The sequence below is a fragment of the Talpa europaea genome (genome assembly GCF_964194135.1).
Source record: "Talpa europaea genome assembly, chromosome: 4".
Taxonomy (NCBI): domain Eukaryota; kingdom Metazoa; phylum Chordata; class Mammalia; order Eulipotyphla; family Talpidae; genus Talpa; species Talpa europaea.
The window spans coordinates 130,455,876-130,471,035 of record NC_140070.1 but is presented as its reverse complement, the minus strand read 5'-3'; the positions used below and the strand labels follow the sequence as shown (position 1 = coordinate 130,471,035).

Here is a 15,160-nt window from a genome sequence, read left to right as displayed (position 1 = left end):
ATGGAGTCTCGGGAGAAAGTTGTATAGCGGGAGTTATTTAAAATGATATGAATCAGAGCAGTTCAGAACCCAGCAGAGGCAGCAGGGTAATGAGAACGGATGATAAGGCTTAATAGGTCCTCTCCAACTCTCATACTGGTAATTTCATAATCTACCAGTCATCCCCTCTTAAGGGGCATTTTTCTTCCAACGTGCTTTTTCATGTGCCAGAACATCCTACCTCTGAAATGGAAGAGAATTGAATCCCTCCTGCTGTTCCTCTTATCTAAGCAGGTTTTTTTTTGTTCTTCACCTTCACTTTAAATGACAGGAAAGTCTAAATGAATCAGATAAACTTTGAATTAACATTGCTTTAGGGATGAACATCTAAGCCCCTTAACTTTTTTGAGTTCTTCTGAAGAACTCTCTCCTGGTGGGGCACCAGATCTTAAATCTCTGCACCAGCAATGCTGGGAGTTTTTCTGTACCTGTTAGAAGCAAAGGGAACTGGTGGAGATATGGGCACTGATGTTGCTCTGGGATGGGAGCTCAGAAGTCCGTTAGTTCAAAACATTCAGAGACTATGAGGTAACATATGAAAACGCCAAAAATGTTGGGGTCATAAAAGGGTTTGACAGACCAGAGAAATTTCTTCTTTGTTGGACAATGAGAGCATAATGGTTTCTCATGTGTGGGGGTTAGCATAATGTAGTAGCAACGATCATTAATATAGAGACCCTGAAATCTTAGCTAGGTTTAAATCTCAGCTCTGCCATTAGGCAAGTTATCTATGCTCCTTCTGCCTCAGTTCCCTCATCTGGAAAGTGAGATGATAATGGGACCTGATTTTAGAGGCATATTAAGAACGTTAAATTGATTACTATATTTACCTGGCACATGAAAACTGCTGCAGAACTGTTATGTATTATAAGTACTTTATTTTCATGCCCCAAAAGTACTTAAAAGGGAAAAATCATCTGTGGCACTACTCTAAGTATTATGCTGGAGAAGAAAATAGTTATATTGCTCAATTTTCAAAAATATATTAAATTTTTTAGAGATCTGTCTGTCATTTAGCACATAAAATTTTTCTAAATTAAGCATAACTTCAGTGCTTTCAAAAGAGAATCATTTTTCTTTCCTTATATTTCCTGTGATATATTTGAGAAAGAAATACTGATAGACTCTGACTGAATCTGGGCCATTCTCCATTTGAAACTTTCAATATTTATCTAATTTCAGTTGATTTGGGCATGCATTTACATCTCACAAAATTGTTTATACCAGCCTATTTTCCTCTTGAGAGGAATCTCCAAATTTTCAGAAAGTTCTACTATCCATCCAGTTACTATTATCTCTGTATCACCATCAGCATATTGCCAGAATTTTCACTCAATGATTGGGGTTGTTAGTTGGGGAGGGGAAGGTTAAGTTAGATTTATGGAGAAATATGAAGGAAAAAGGATAGAAGAAAGTTCTAAGAAAAACCTAATGGCTCACGAAAGAGATTCACTATGTATTTAAATTAACAAAATGTATTCAATTTTCTAGGTTATAAGCAGATTCTGAGGTCAATTTCAAAAGCTCTTAAAGACATTTCAGTTGGAGGATTTAAAAAATTACCATTTGACCATAGAAATTCCCATGAAGTTGTGGAAAATATCTATTCAATCATTCCTTTTTTTGTATAGTACTTCAATAAGTTTAAAAATGAAAAAGCAAATCCACTTAGTGTAACAAGAATTAAGCAACATTCAGCTAATCTTAGAGAATTCAAAAATGAATCAAGTCTTTCAGTTTCTCCCAAACTAGCAAGCTTAAAAAGTTATAGAATTACATAAATAACAACAGAAAATACTAAGTTAAATCAGAGCAGTACATGTGCAACCGAGAATTCAAAAGAAGTGGCTGCATCTAATTGGGAGGAACAAGAGAGTCCTTCTGAAGAGGATGGCAATTTGATTAAAAATATATCAAAAATTGGTAGGACTTTTACAGGTACAATTGTAAGAGGGAGTGGAAGGATAGGAAAACAGAAAAAAAAAATCCCTGAAGTCATAAAATATGTAGCCACTGGAAAATTAAAATAATTTTGTAGGGGGGCCTCCCCTGGTTGCACAGGTGGTTGAATGCCATGCTGTGAAGCTGTCCACAGCCTCTGCAGTGCCGGTTTGATCCTGGCCAGCAGATGAGGGTCCCACCTGTCTCAGGAGACCTCTCCTATCTCACCTGCTGCTCCCCTCAGCTGTGTATTTCAGTCAGTCTGCCTGTTCTGTTCCTCACTCTGTCTCTGGTGAATCCTCTCACCTTCCTGCTCATCTGGCCTGTACCCTGGTTCTTTCATAAAAATAAATAAAAAAAATCTTAAAAAAAAAATTTGTGAGGGCCTCCCTGGTGGCTGTTGAGTGCAGTGCTGTGAAGCTGTCCGCTTCCTCTGCAGTGTGGGTTTGATCCCGGCTGGCTGCGGAGATACCTACATGATGTGGCAGACCTCTCCTGTCTCGCCCACTGCTCCCCTCAGCAGTGTATTTCAGTCAGTCTGCCTGTTCTGTTCTCCACTCTGTCTCTGGTGAATCCTCTCATCCTCCCGCACATCTGGCCTGTACACACTCTGTTGTAAAGCAATGTTGCTTCAATAAAATAACACTAAAAAATTTAAAAAACAGTTAATAATAAAAAATGTGACCCAGGGCCTCCCTGGTGGTGCAGTGGTTGAGCGCTGGGTTGTGAAGCTGCCCGTGGCCTCTGCAGCGCCGGTTCGATCCCCGGCTGCCACATAATTGGGTTTTATCTGGACAATGATACAAAACTCATAGCATTATATATCATGATTGGACTAAAGGCTCAAATATATCACTGCTTAGTACGTAAACAACAGATTCAAAACTTTTCAAATTTTAGCTAATCAACAATTAACATATTCAAAGATAAACAGGAGTACAATATACATTTGTGTTACATAATTGCAGCTAACTAGAAATGTTTCAGCAATAGACTAGCCATTTCCATATTTCATAGCTTTCATGATTTAATTATTACCTTCCTAATTACATTCCAAACTACTAAAATATAAGATCAACTCAAAAGAGACTTTAAGTTAGGAATTTAGAGAGTAGATTTTGGAAGATTTCATCTGTATCTTTGCTCTTCTTCTATTAGGTTTAATAATTAAGCACTAATTATATATCCAAAATAAGTACTAACAAAAAAATCACAGCACTCCATCAAGTATAAGTAATGTATTCATAACATTAAATGCTGAACATGCATTCATTTCTATTTCAAATTGTGCTATCTAAATCCAGTGAATTTTTATATATTACATTTATTAAGTCAATTGACCATGATTTAACCTTGATAAAATATTAATTTATTCTGAATAGCTTTTGTCTCACTGATCTAAATACACATTGATCTATTGGTAGTTCTGCTAATGTTTTTCTTCTTTTCTTCATGTCTTATTCTTACTCTACATGTTACGTATGAATGAGTTTAAATTTCACACACCACATTGCCTATAAAAGTTTCTGTTGCAAAGCACAAGAGAGATACTTAATTTCAAATAAACACTAAATTTCAATAATTTGTAATAAAAGTTATATCTCAATAAAATCAAATTAACCAGTTGCCTTATAACATGTTTTGTTTTATGATTCCTGCTTTTTGTCATAAAATGAACTGCAAATTAAGAATAAAAAAATTAAATTCCCCTTCAAAAATATTTAAGATGCTCTCACCCCAACAACTCTTCCCATACTTCAAATTACTCAAATCATTGGTTGGAATAATGAATTCCAGGCCAGAAAGTACGTTATGCAGTGACTTGAGCTATGTAGAAAGTCTTTATGAGGATTAACATGTTTAGTGCTCTTCTGTGATCTGATTTGTTCTCTTTCAAAGGATATGGAAAATGAAACATTAAAATCAGCTAACTTTAAATTTAGAATCATGCAGACTGGTCAATGGAATACAAAATAGGTGGCCATTGAAACTCTGTCTACAAATTTGTTTTAAATATTAGCCTAGCTCATGAGTTAGTCCACCAGTACATCTAAATACCCTCATTTGTGGACTGTCCTTCAAGAAGTGAATGAAAGCATTTAACAAATTTGGATTAAAACAGGATTTGCACATGATAATATGATTAAACAATCCCAGGCATCAAAACAAGTCACAGTTTGAGGGCGCCTTGGTGGCGCAAGGAGTTAAGTGCTGCACTATGAAGCAATCCGCAGCCTCTGCAGCATGAGTTCAATCCCTGGCCGGCCAGGGAGAAACACACATGGTGCAGCAGACCTCTCCTATCTCGCCAGCTGCTCCCCACAGCAGTGTGTTTCAGTCAGTCTGCCTGTTCTGTTCCCTAGTCTGTCTCTGGTGAATCCTCTCGTTCCCGCCCATCTCTGGCCTGCACCCCAGCTCTTGTATGCATGAATAAATAAATCTTAAAAAAAAAAAAGTCAGAGTTTGAGATATTCTTAGCAGGGCTTCAATTCAGAGCTTGTTTTACAAACCAGAGACTTAGAATTGAGAGGTGATCTTTGTAAATAACTATTTGTTGTGAGAAATTCATTTGAAAGCTGTATTTTTCACCTTAAAAGTTTTCCTTTCTGCTTTTGAGTGATGTATTTTACACAATGAAAATACTGATTTTTAAGCAAAATGAATTTTTTTTCATTGTTTTCACAGGATATTATATTTCCACCCCATTTGGACCAGGGAGAAAAGAAAGAGTCAGCCTTTTAAGTCTCCCTTTAACCAGTTTGGAACCAGTGTGCCTTAGTTTCTGGTATGTTGTACACAAGTTACACACTATCTTATTTAATGAGTAACATTTGCCAGTCTCCATTCTCACTAAGATGTCCTAAGTTTTCATACATTGTCTTTATTTTCCCACAAGTAATAAAGTATCAAGATGTTGAAAGGCTCACTCCCCTTCTCTAACAATTTTTTTATCCAAGGGAAAAGAGAACTATAAAAGTTTTAGAAAAACCCTAAAATGTATTTATTCTAATATAGGGATCCAATGATTTTTACTTATTTCCAAATAGGTATTATATGTGTGGTGAAAATGTCTATAAATTAAGTGTTAATATCAGCAATGGCCAAAACATGGAGAAGACAATTTTCCAAAAGGAAGGAAATTATGGACAAAATTGGAATTATGGACAAGTAACATTAAATGAAACAATGGAATTTAAGGTAAGCAAATAATTTCTGATGTATGATCATGTAGCTGTAGTCTAAAAATGGTGATACAATTATAGCTTATAATATATGAGGAAAAATAAATTTTCTGAAATGGCCTGGCCACCTTCTCTACTTTCCTTATCTTCCTTTAAAACTTGTCTTTATTTCCATTCATTTTTTAAAGATTTATTTATTTATGCATATAAGAACTGGGGTGTTGGGTGGGTTTGTGAGAGGATTCACCAGAGACAGAGTGGGGAACAGAACAGGCAGATCTACTGAAATACACTGCTGAGGGGAGCAGCAGGTGAGACAGGAGAGGTCTGCTGCACCATGTGGGTAGCTCTCTGGCCAGACAAGGATCAAACTCGTGCTGCAGAGTCTGCAGATCTTTTCATAGGTTGCATCTTAACCTCTTGCACCACCAGGGAGGCCCCTATTTTCACTTATTTAATGACTTATGTAAAACCACTTACTGATAAATGATTTACTGCAGGAAAGTACTACTGATAGTGAGTGATATAATCCATAAAGGCCTTGTGGGATATTTCAGCATTTTTTTTTTTTTACACATAACAGAACTTCTAGTTAAATTTGAATTTCAGATACTCAAGAAGTATTTTTATTTTAGTATGAACATAGACATTCGATGGAATAACAGGCGGGATTAGCAAAGGTGATTCACTAAAATAATATTATCACAGTTCTTTGATCTGCAAAGAAACAATAAGTATAAAATATTATGACTTTAGTAGACTATTATTATGTTTATAGTTAAGACTGACCTAATCTTAGTACACTAAAGAATGTAGGTGTTAACCAAAAACATTAATGAACACCCAGTTTGAGATTTTTTTTTAATTAATAAATTTTATTTTTATATTCCCCATACAATTGCAATCCCCCCATTCTGAACCCAAAAAGTAACTTTCTAGTAGGAACCATATCTTCCTACATCCCCTACATCTGGGACTTTCAGCTTTTCACAAACACATCACATCAGTTTTGCACTTTTCTAGGGAATCATCCTTTTTGTTTTTTAGAACATCCCCATCCAGGGGTATCCACTCACCCTTCCCCACTTTGACTTAATCTCTATACATTTCCTCCAGAAACAAATTCTATGAGCTGTATCATTGGGAAGTCTCTGGCCATTTATTTTGCATTAGGGTGAATTAATTTTTCAGCTTAATGTGTTCTCTTCCTCAGGGTGTTTGCAATTAAAATATAGGATAATATAGGCTAATAGTTTGACCAAATTAACAATGTTTTAATTGGGTACTTTCAGACAAAAGAGTATAACTTCCAGAAGATGTATGTTTGGACAAACCCGTCACCGGTAAAGACTTCAGTTCTTTCCCGTGACTTGGTAAAAAGCAGGCCATAACCAACAGCCCTCACCTGTATTCTGATCTTTCTTTCTTTCCTTTCCACTTCATTTGTTCTTACTCTATCTTTTTCTGTGAAGTTTTTTCTTCTCCACCTTTGTGTTCTAACAATGGTGCAACATCAAAGGGACATAGAAACGGCAGAAGTGTAGAAAAGAGTATTGCAGTGGCCAATTATGGAGCAACCATTTTTTTCAAAAAGTCATAAAACTGCATCCATCTTATCAATGTCAGCTCATTAGGTAAAGTGAGAACATTGAGTTCTACAGACATTTTCATGTTGACTTGCTAGTTTGTTGTGAAATCCTGAACAAATCACATTAGTCTCTGAAATTCTGCTTGTATATATGTGAAGGGGAGAAAACAACCCTTTGTAATGGTATCTAGAATGATGTGGGTATATTGGGTGAACATCTGAATGTATAGATGGATGATTGTGCAATAGTGTGAAAAAATTAATGAAATAATGTACACTACTTGCCTAACATAGCAATTAGCATATTGCAGGTTTATGTCTTTCTCCTGCTGCACAAGAGAAGATCCACAGAAGTCTAGCGAATAATATCTAATGTCTCTAAGAACCTACCATTTTCCTCTAACCCCTGGGTCTTTCTCTGACTCTGAATAACCCAAAGTATGTTCATATTTTCTCTTGTCCTTTTTTATGCCATTTAAATTACCTAATAACTATGTTTTCTTTTCAGGGCTGTGTTCTCTAAGAAAGCCAGATAGCTATCAGGATTTCATAAAATATGGGACGTGGGCTCAGCAGGACTTTTAAAAACACAATCCAGGGCCTCACAATGCCTTGCTCCACATCAGGGGATAAAAATAAAAACATGATCCATCAGCCATTCGCTATGCAGTAACTTATTTTCTGCATTTGGAAACGGCATTTGGAAACGGCAGTACTGGTTTTCTAGGGAATACTAGACCATAAGAAGAAGCAAGTCAGATACTAAATGGAATCACTTTATATTCCTCTCTGAATTACAGGTTGCTTTTAATGCTTATAAAAATGAATTATGGAGGGACATAGGACTGGATGACATTAGCTTAACACGTGGGATTTGCAATGAAAATCTGTATCCAGAACCAACTTTGGTTCCAACTACTCCACCAGAACTTCCTAGTAAGTATTTTTAATGTGCATTTGCCCTAAAAAGTCATTAATATTATCTTTTATTATCTCAGTTTAATATTATTTGTAGAAAATAAAAGATTTTAAAATATAAGTAAAATGGAAGCTAACAGAATAGTTTACATTTTACATAAAACCACAATGAAATCACTCAGTATTTTGTTATGCATCATATTTATGATAATTTTAATACATTTTCATTTTGAAAATGATGAAGGTGGTGTTTTTCATATTGTTTTTTCTGGAATAGAAACTAATGCTGCATTGGCCATGTGGTATGAGCTGTCACCATTTAGGAAAAGCTATGATTCTCACAGTGATGTAAAATAATTTTTTTCTTTTTTTTTAATAAAGATTTATTTATTTATTTTATACAAGAACTGGGGTACAGGTCAGAAGCACGGGAGAGTAAGAGAATTCACCAGAGCCAGAGCGGGGAGCAGAACAGGCAGATGGAGAGAAGACACTGCTGAGGGGAGCAGTGGGTGACGCAGGAGAGGTCTGCTGCACCATGTGGGGTTCTCCCCGGCCGGCTGGCCGGCAGGGAATTGAACTGGCGCAGCAGAGGCTGCGGACAGCTTCGCAGCGCAGCACTTAACCATTGCACCACCAGGGAGGCCCAGTGATGTAAAATAAATGATGAAAAAAATCTCAGGAGTTTGGTTAAATTTCAAACCCATCAAGAATATTTCCAGAATAATTCAATGATAATGATTGGGCCTAGCCCAATATACAAAGACATAGATATACAAAGACATAGATATATACAAAGACATAGATACAAAGACATAGATCAGACAAAAGATGTTTTTCCTGCCATGGTGCCTTTGTAAAGCTGGCGCTGGGCTCCCAAATGGAGACACTTATATACTGCAGTTTAGCAGTTACCAGGATTTCTGGTGCCTTTGGAATCTTTAGCTCAAAAGAACAAAATGGCGTCTACCCGTGCTCTTAATTCGAATTGGAAACTCAACATTTCAGAGGCAGAAGCGACATTACCATCTATCTCATCATGTCAAGGGAGACAATCATTTCATACTGCTTGCAGACTGTGGGGCTGTACAGTCCCATTATGTATTATACATATTATATTCCCAACACATATATCTGTATGTATGTGTGTGTGTGTGTATGTGTGTATAAATGATAAATTAGATCAAGCCTGTGTTGTCCCTCCTTTGCAGTTTTGATGCAAGAACATCCTATTTGTGTCTGAATTGTGGTCAGGAGCTGATCTGGCTCTACACCATTGCTTGTGTTGAAACTCATGGAAGTTTACGTTCTGTTGTAGATCTGAACCCACGAACACAACACTTTTTCCAATTCAATTCCTTTCATTCAGACTTGAAACTCTTCCTATAGTCACAGCAGCAAATCATTTTGGTGAATCTACCCAAAGGTGGCTTCACTTCCCAAACTATGTTTTCCCATTTTCCATCTTTGAGTCACAAAAAAACAAAACAAAAAACATGTCAGTGAGTGGATTTAATAACTCAAAAGCTCTAAAGATAAATGACTACTGTTTGAGATCATATAACAAATGAGCTGCCATGAAGATGAAGATAGTAATTACATTATCATACCAGTCCTTTGTCAACAGATTGAATGTGTCTTTGTCAACAGACCTTATGTTCCACCAAAAGGTCATTTTACACTAAGCATCTTTTGTATTAACCTGTTTAGATGCTTCTATATGTTACATATAAATTCCTCAGTATTTCAAACATTCATTCAAATTGTGTGTTTACTCTGTACAAAGTACTGCTTAACAAATGCAAATGTAGCAATAACCATTGAAACATAAAAAAATCCGTAAAAAAGTCAATATAAAAAATATTTAAAAAGACGTAATTATGGGCCTCCCTGGTGGCAGAGGTGGTTGAGCACAGCACTGTGAAGCTGTCTGCAGCCTCTGCAGTGCAGGTTCAATCCCAGTTGGCCAGTGAGAATCTCACATGGCAAAGCAGACCTCTCTCGCCCACTGCTCCCCTCAGCAGTGTATTTTAGTCAGTCTGCCTGTTCTGTTCCCCACTCTGTTTCTGGTGAATCCTCTCACCTTCCCACACATCTGGCCTGTACCCCGGCTCTTGTATAAATAAAATTAAAATAAATTAAAAAATTAAAAATTAAAAAATAATAATTAAAAAAAGACATAATTATGTGCCCTGGTAGTAGTAAATAAGAAAAGTGACAGGAACTTTGAAAAAGAGAGTAAACCAGAGAAAGATTTAAAAAGCGTTAAAATTAAGAGACAGAATAACATTCATAAATCTGCAACAGAAGCAGAAAAATTAGGGCAAGTAGTGAGTTATTAGACACTAAACTTTGTATCTAATCCCCACCTTGCTTCTCCAGGGTATGACTGGTTTTTAATGTCATGCAAATAGATGATCAATAAATATTATTAGATATGAAGTCAGTCTTTTTTTATTTTGGCTGTATTTCTCTTTTGTTAATGCAAACATTTTACCAAACAAAATTTTGACACCAGAACTAAAATTTATATATAGTGGTGGGGATGGGATGAAGAAAATAGTACACGAATACAATAATTTGTGTTTTGTGGCATTATCTAAAAATAATTGGCTCACTTTATCCTGGTAGGTGTGTCATACTCTGCTTATCTAATATATAACACAGGTTCATGCACAAAGTATTTGTAATCATTATAATCTCTATTGATTTGATAAATAATTTCTATAGGTACCAAATGTTAGTAACATTTTACCATTTTTACATTGCAAACATCTGAAACAATACATTGTTTTCATCATCCTTTGCCAGTGCACTCCTTTAGTCATCAATAAGTGGTGAAGAAAAAAACATTTTAGCTGAAAGTCGCACAGCTTCAATATTTTAACCTCAGTATTATCTAAAATAGAAAATTTGAGATAGCTTTTGAAAACATCATACATATAAAATTCTAAATGTGATCTGCCATATTAAAACTTTATGTAGATAACCCATACAGTGCTCATATCTATTTCAACCAGAAAGAGAAAAAAATAATATCTCAATAACAGGAAAGCATGATATCCTTGCATATTTTAACAATAAGGAAATTATAATGATAAATTAACCATCTGATTTTAAAATGTAAACTTTAGACTTTCCCCAGAGATATTTGTTTCCAAGTTTCCAAGTGGAACAATATTTAGCACAGCAGAAAATGTTAATTACCTTCAAATGCATTCTGAACAATTTCATCTAATGCCATTTGTAACTGGTTCAGTGAAATTCTCATTTGAACAGAGCTTTTCTGGTTCCAGATCACTGATTTGTTTAAGCAAAAATAAAAGGCTGACTGGCTAATAGCCTTTTTTTTTTTCAGCTTTTTAGAGCATTTGAAGAAGAAAATAATCCTACCTAGGTAACTGGGTAGCAAGGATCAGTTTTCTCCCTTCCTCCTAGAGGTCAACATTATGACTAGCTTGGGGAAATGTGCATTTTCCTAATGGCAGACATTCTTCCACCTTGTATCTTCAGTCATGTGTTACCCCCTCAGATTGTTGCCCTGTGACATTGGCACAGATAATTTAAATGTGGGGATTGAATTGAGAACCTTTTAAAAAGTAAACTTTCCATTATACAAATACACTAATTTGCAAAACAATTTGGATGATTTGCGACAAGATTATCTACTGAATAGTATAGGTATATGCAAAAAGAAATCCATATTTTTGGTCTGTGACCTATTTCTGGGACCATTAAAATTAATTATGAGGAAAATAGATGGAGAGTTATAGCTATTTTAATAGTCACTATTGCCACAGTTTTGCTCTACTTAGTCATTATTTAGGTCATTTTCCATTTTAAAACAACAAAATAAAAGTTAATTTGGTAAGTTTCATAGACATAACATTATACTTAGAGCTAAAAATCTAACTTCTATTCTTCATGTGGAAATGAACTTTATCTGTCTACCTCTTTTGTAATTGATGGCCATATTCAAGCAGATCAGCTTGCTTTTTATATCTTTATTATAATTAATATTCAGACTCTAGCAAGTTTCATAGTAACTGCATTTACATTCTCCTGTATCAATGGGGTTTTTGGCTATTCTATCTTGTTTTTATCTTTTTACCTATCTACCTATTTGTTAGAGCTACCTTTGACTTTATCATTACATAAAAATAAAATTTAAGCCACAGGAGAATAAAAATGTAAATGACGCTGCCATAAATGTAATAAAAAATACTTATATTATGGCTGGTCCCTAGAATCTATTAATGAAAATAGAATTTTTGATAAGTTAGATAGAAAAATTTTACTTTACACTATAATATGAAGTTTTAAAATGTTATATGTAGTACTGTAGAATTTGCTTTCATTTTACAAGACAATGAAAAATAATTACTGATTTATAAAAGTAGCCACTTAAATTATATTCAAACATGAATATGAGATATCATTTCTCAAGCTACATCCATTCTTTCCTTAAGTTAAGAAAACCAATTAAAATCCTAATTTTAACTGTATCCTTCTTTACCATATATAGGGGGGTGTGTGTGTGTGTGTATGTGTGTGTGTTTAATTTAAACACTTGCTGTAAGTGAAAGCTGGTCTCTTCTTTACTCCACAATAAATGCTTCCATATATCTCATGGATGTCAAAAGTTTAAACACAGATTAAAAATGATAGGGCTCAAGAAAAAACATAACAATTGCTTTGCAAAATACTGCATGTTATTTCCATAGTGTACTAATAAAAATATCAATTGGCACAGTAAGCTATCAACCATAGTACAAATCTTTGAAAGAACGTCTCAAAGAAAAAGAAAATGAAAGATTGAATAGCTGTTAGTGGATGGACTTCCCCATCCAGTCAAGCTATTGGATTCTTGCTCTCTGAGTGAGGGTGGTTTTTCTACAATAGAGCATGACAGTGAAATCCAGAATTACCTTTCATGAGTCTTTGGTTCCTCTCATAAGAAGCACATCTACCTCTCCAATACAGAAATAAACTAAATAAAGTAAAATAAAAACAACAAATGGCTCGATTTTGAATGATTAACTCTTCATATAAAGGAGTGGCAGATATAGGACATGTTCTACTATAAAGACTCATTTTTTTCTGCAACAGGAGTTGATACCTTTATCTCATGAAGTCCATTTATAAAAGATATCCAGCAAAGATGTTTCCTTTCTCAAGAAAGTTCGGGAAGTGCTGCAAACTATTATAGCCTCTTGGAGACTCTTAAAGAATATTAAGTTATTTAAGGTTCTGAGTTCTTCAGAAAAGAGACCTGTTTATGTTTTCCATACTTAAATTGCCAAGTATTCCCTTATAAAACCTCTAAAATCTATCTGTAAAAACTGTTACTCTAAGAAATGTGTCTGGAAATTTTCTGGCATATAGTATCATCTCTCTGATATAAACATTAACTTACTAATGATATTTTAATTGCTTTCCTTTCCAGCAAACTGTGGAGGGCCTTTTGAACTGTGGGAACCAAATTCAACATTCACATCTATGAACTTTCCTAACAGCTACCCAAATAAGGCTTTCTGTGAGTCATTTCCTTTTTTCCAGTCATGAGGATGAGAAACAAATATATATATCTCAAGACTAGATACCCTCTTGAAATAACAAAGTAAATTTGTCAAACTTGGGTATAGTAAATTTGTCAAACTTGGGTATACTACCACATCTATGAGAGTGCTAATTTTAATGAAAACAACAGAAATAACAATTATAATGACTAACTTTTTTTAGCATTTATTTCATGCAAGACATTGTGCTAGGACTTAATTTACACTATTTCAGCCAAGTCTTACAATATTTCTTTGAAGCAGATGCTAGAATTATAAGTCTGAAATTAAAAATAAATTGAATGAAACCCATAAGTGAATGAATTAGCCTTACTCCAGATACTACTTTTAATTACTTTCTTTGATAACACAAAGAATACCGGTAATGTATATAACAAGTTTGGAATTCCATAGACTAAAGTACAAAATATAAAAAGCAAGGAACCAATTGTGACATCTATATGTGTAGTAAATATAGACTAGAGTCAGTAAAGCAGGCAGCTAGATTGATGTGATCAGATTCCCAATATAAAAGATGAAATCACGAATCAATGAAAAATCCAATTCTAAGAGAAGGATGGTTTGCTAGAACTGTACAAAACTTATCTCTAAGTCAACATTTCTAATTAGAGAAGATGAAAAGAGCTGCAAGGAGGGTGTGTTAAAATGTCCATTCTTCCACCCATCCTTCAAAGATACCATTTTAGTAGTTTGGGAAGAAGATGTACTTCCCATGGTTGCACCTACTTAGTTAGCACCACTATCTTAGTGGAGAATTCTACCAGGGAAAGAAATACATTAAAGGCAGTGAAAAATGAATTTTCAGAAAAAGTTAACTTTTCTTCCTCTAAACGATTCAGAGACAAGTATTACTTTCATAGGAAAATAAAATTACTATTATAAGAAGATATCTGATTCAAAAAAATCAACAGTAATGCATCTAATTTGATTTGTATGGAGAACCAGAGACTATTCCTCTACTTTCTGTTGAAGACATTTTTTAAACATATCATTTGTACAAAGTAATCATCTAAAAAGTGTAGAAAGCAGTGGAACATTACAAGAACAATTTGGAGAAATTTTTTAAATTTATTGATTTATTCAACAAATGTTTATTAATCACACAAAGAAGTAAGAAGAAACAAACATAACACAGTCTAGATGGGAATTCAAATGAGTTATCAGCCCAAGGTACTGTGGTAAAGGATAAAGACAGAATGCTAAGGCAGGATAGGAGAGGTACTCATAGGAAAGTTCTAAGATAGGATATTTTGATCTTTTCTTGATCTTTAAGCAAAATTAAGTAACAGTAATAAAAAAATGTTGAAGGCATAATGGAATTTCATGCCCTGTTAAGTCATTCGGATTTTTTTTCTGAGAACACTGAGGAAACTTCAGTTTACAGTAAATGGTGATAAAATCAAATGTATATTTTAGATGGATCCATCCTGGCTATAAGGTCAGAACTAGATGGTAAGGGCACAGTCATCAACATCACTGATTTGGAAATGAGAGACTAGAATGACTTTACTGCTCTAGTGGCAACAAGTAAATGGGATTCAAGGAATACAGTAGGTAGAATTGATGGGCCTTGGCCATTGATAGGATGTGGTAGGACAGGGGTCAGGCAAGATGTGTTTTCAGGTACAGACAACTGTGAGTGAATGACAGGTGGTGTTATTCACTGAGATAGGAAGAATGAGTTTGGGAGAATTAGTTGAGTGTTCTCTTTACTACATGTTAGGTTTGAGATATGTACTTCTATATACAGCAAATAATTGGATACGTTTATCTACTTCTCAAAAAAAGTGCAGAAAATAAAGACTTGAAAGTCATTAATTACTATGTTGATGAGATATTTTTCCTTAAGAGAAAATGAGAACTATTTTACAGAATGAGGAAAGGGTCTGGATAGATTCTAGATACTAAATTGT

At 34.7% G+C, this 15,160-nt stretch overlaps 1 protein-coding gene across 2 annotated transcripts in view; it reads left to right on the top strand.

The window, feature by feature from the left end:
• The window catches only part of TMPRSS15 (transmembrane serine protease 15), a gene marked incomplete at both ends in the record, with an annotated part of 89,141 nt that overhangs the window by 32,713 nt on the left and 41,268 nt on the right, over positions 1 to 15,160 (top strand). For both annotated transcript variants that reach the window (XM_084231742.1, XM_084231741.1), the window contains 4 exons: positions 4,666 to 4,765; positions 5,028 to 5,178; positions 7,551 to 7,686; positions 13,115 to 13,204. In XM_084231742.1, the coding sequence (XP_084087868.1) occupies positions 4,666 to 4,765; positions 5,028 to 5,178; positions 7,551 to 7,686; positions 13,115 to 13,204 (477 nt within the window). The remainder of the gene's footprint in view (positions 1 to 4,665; positions 4,766 to 5,027; positions 5,179 to 7,550; positions 7,687 to 13,114; positions 13,205 to 15,160) is intronic.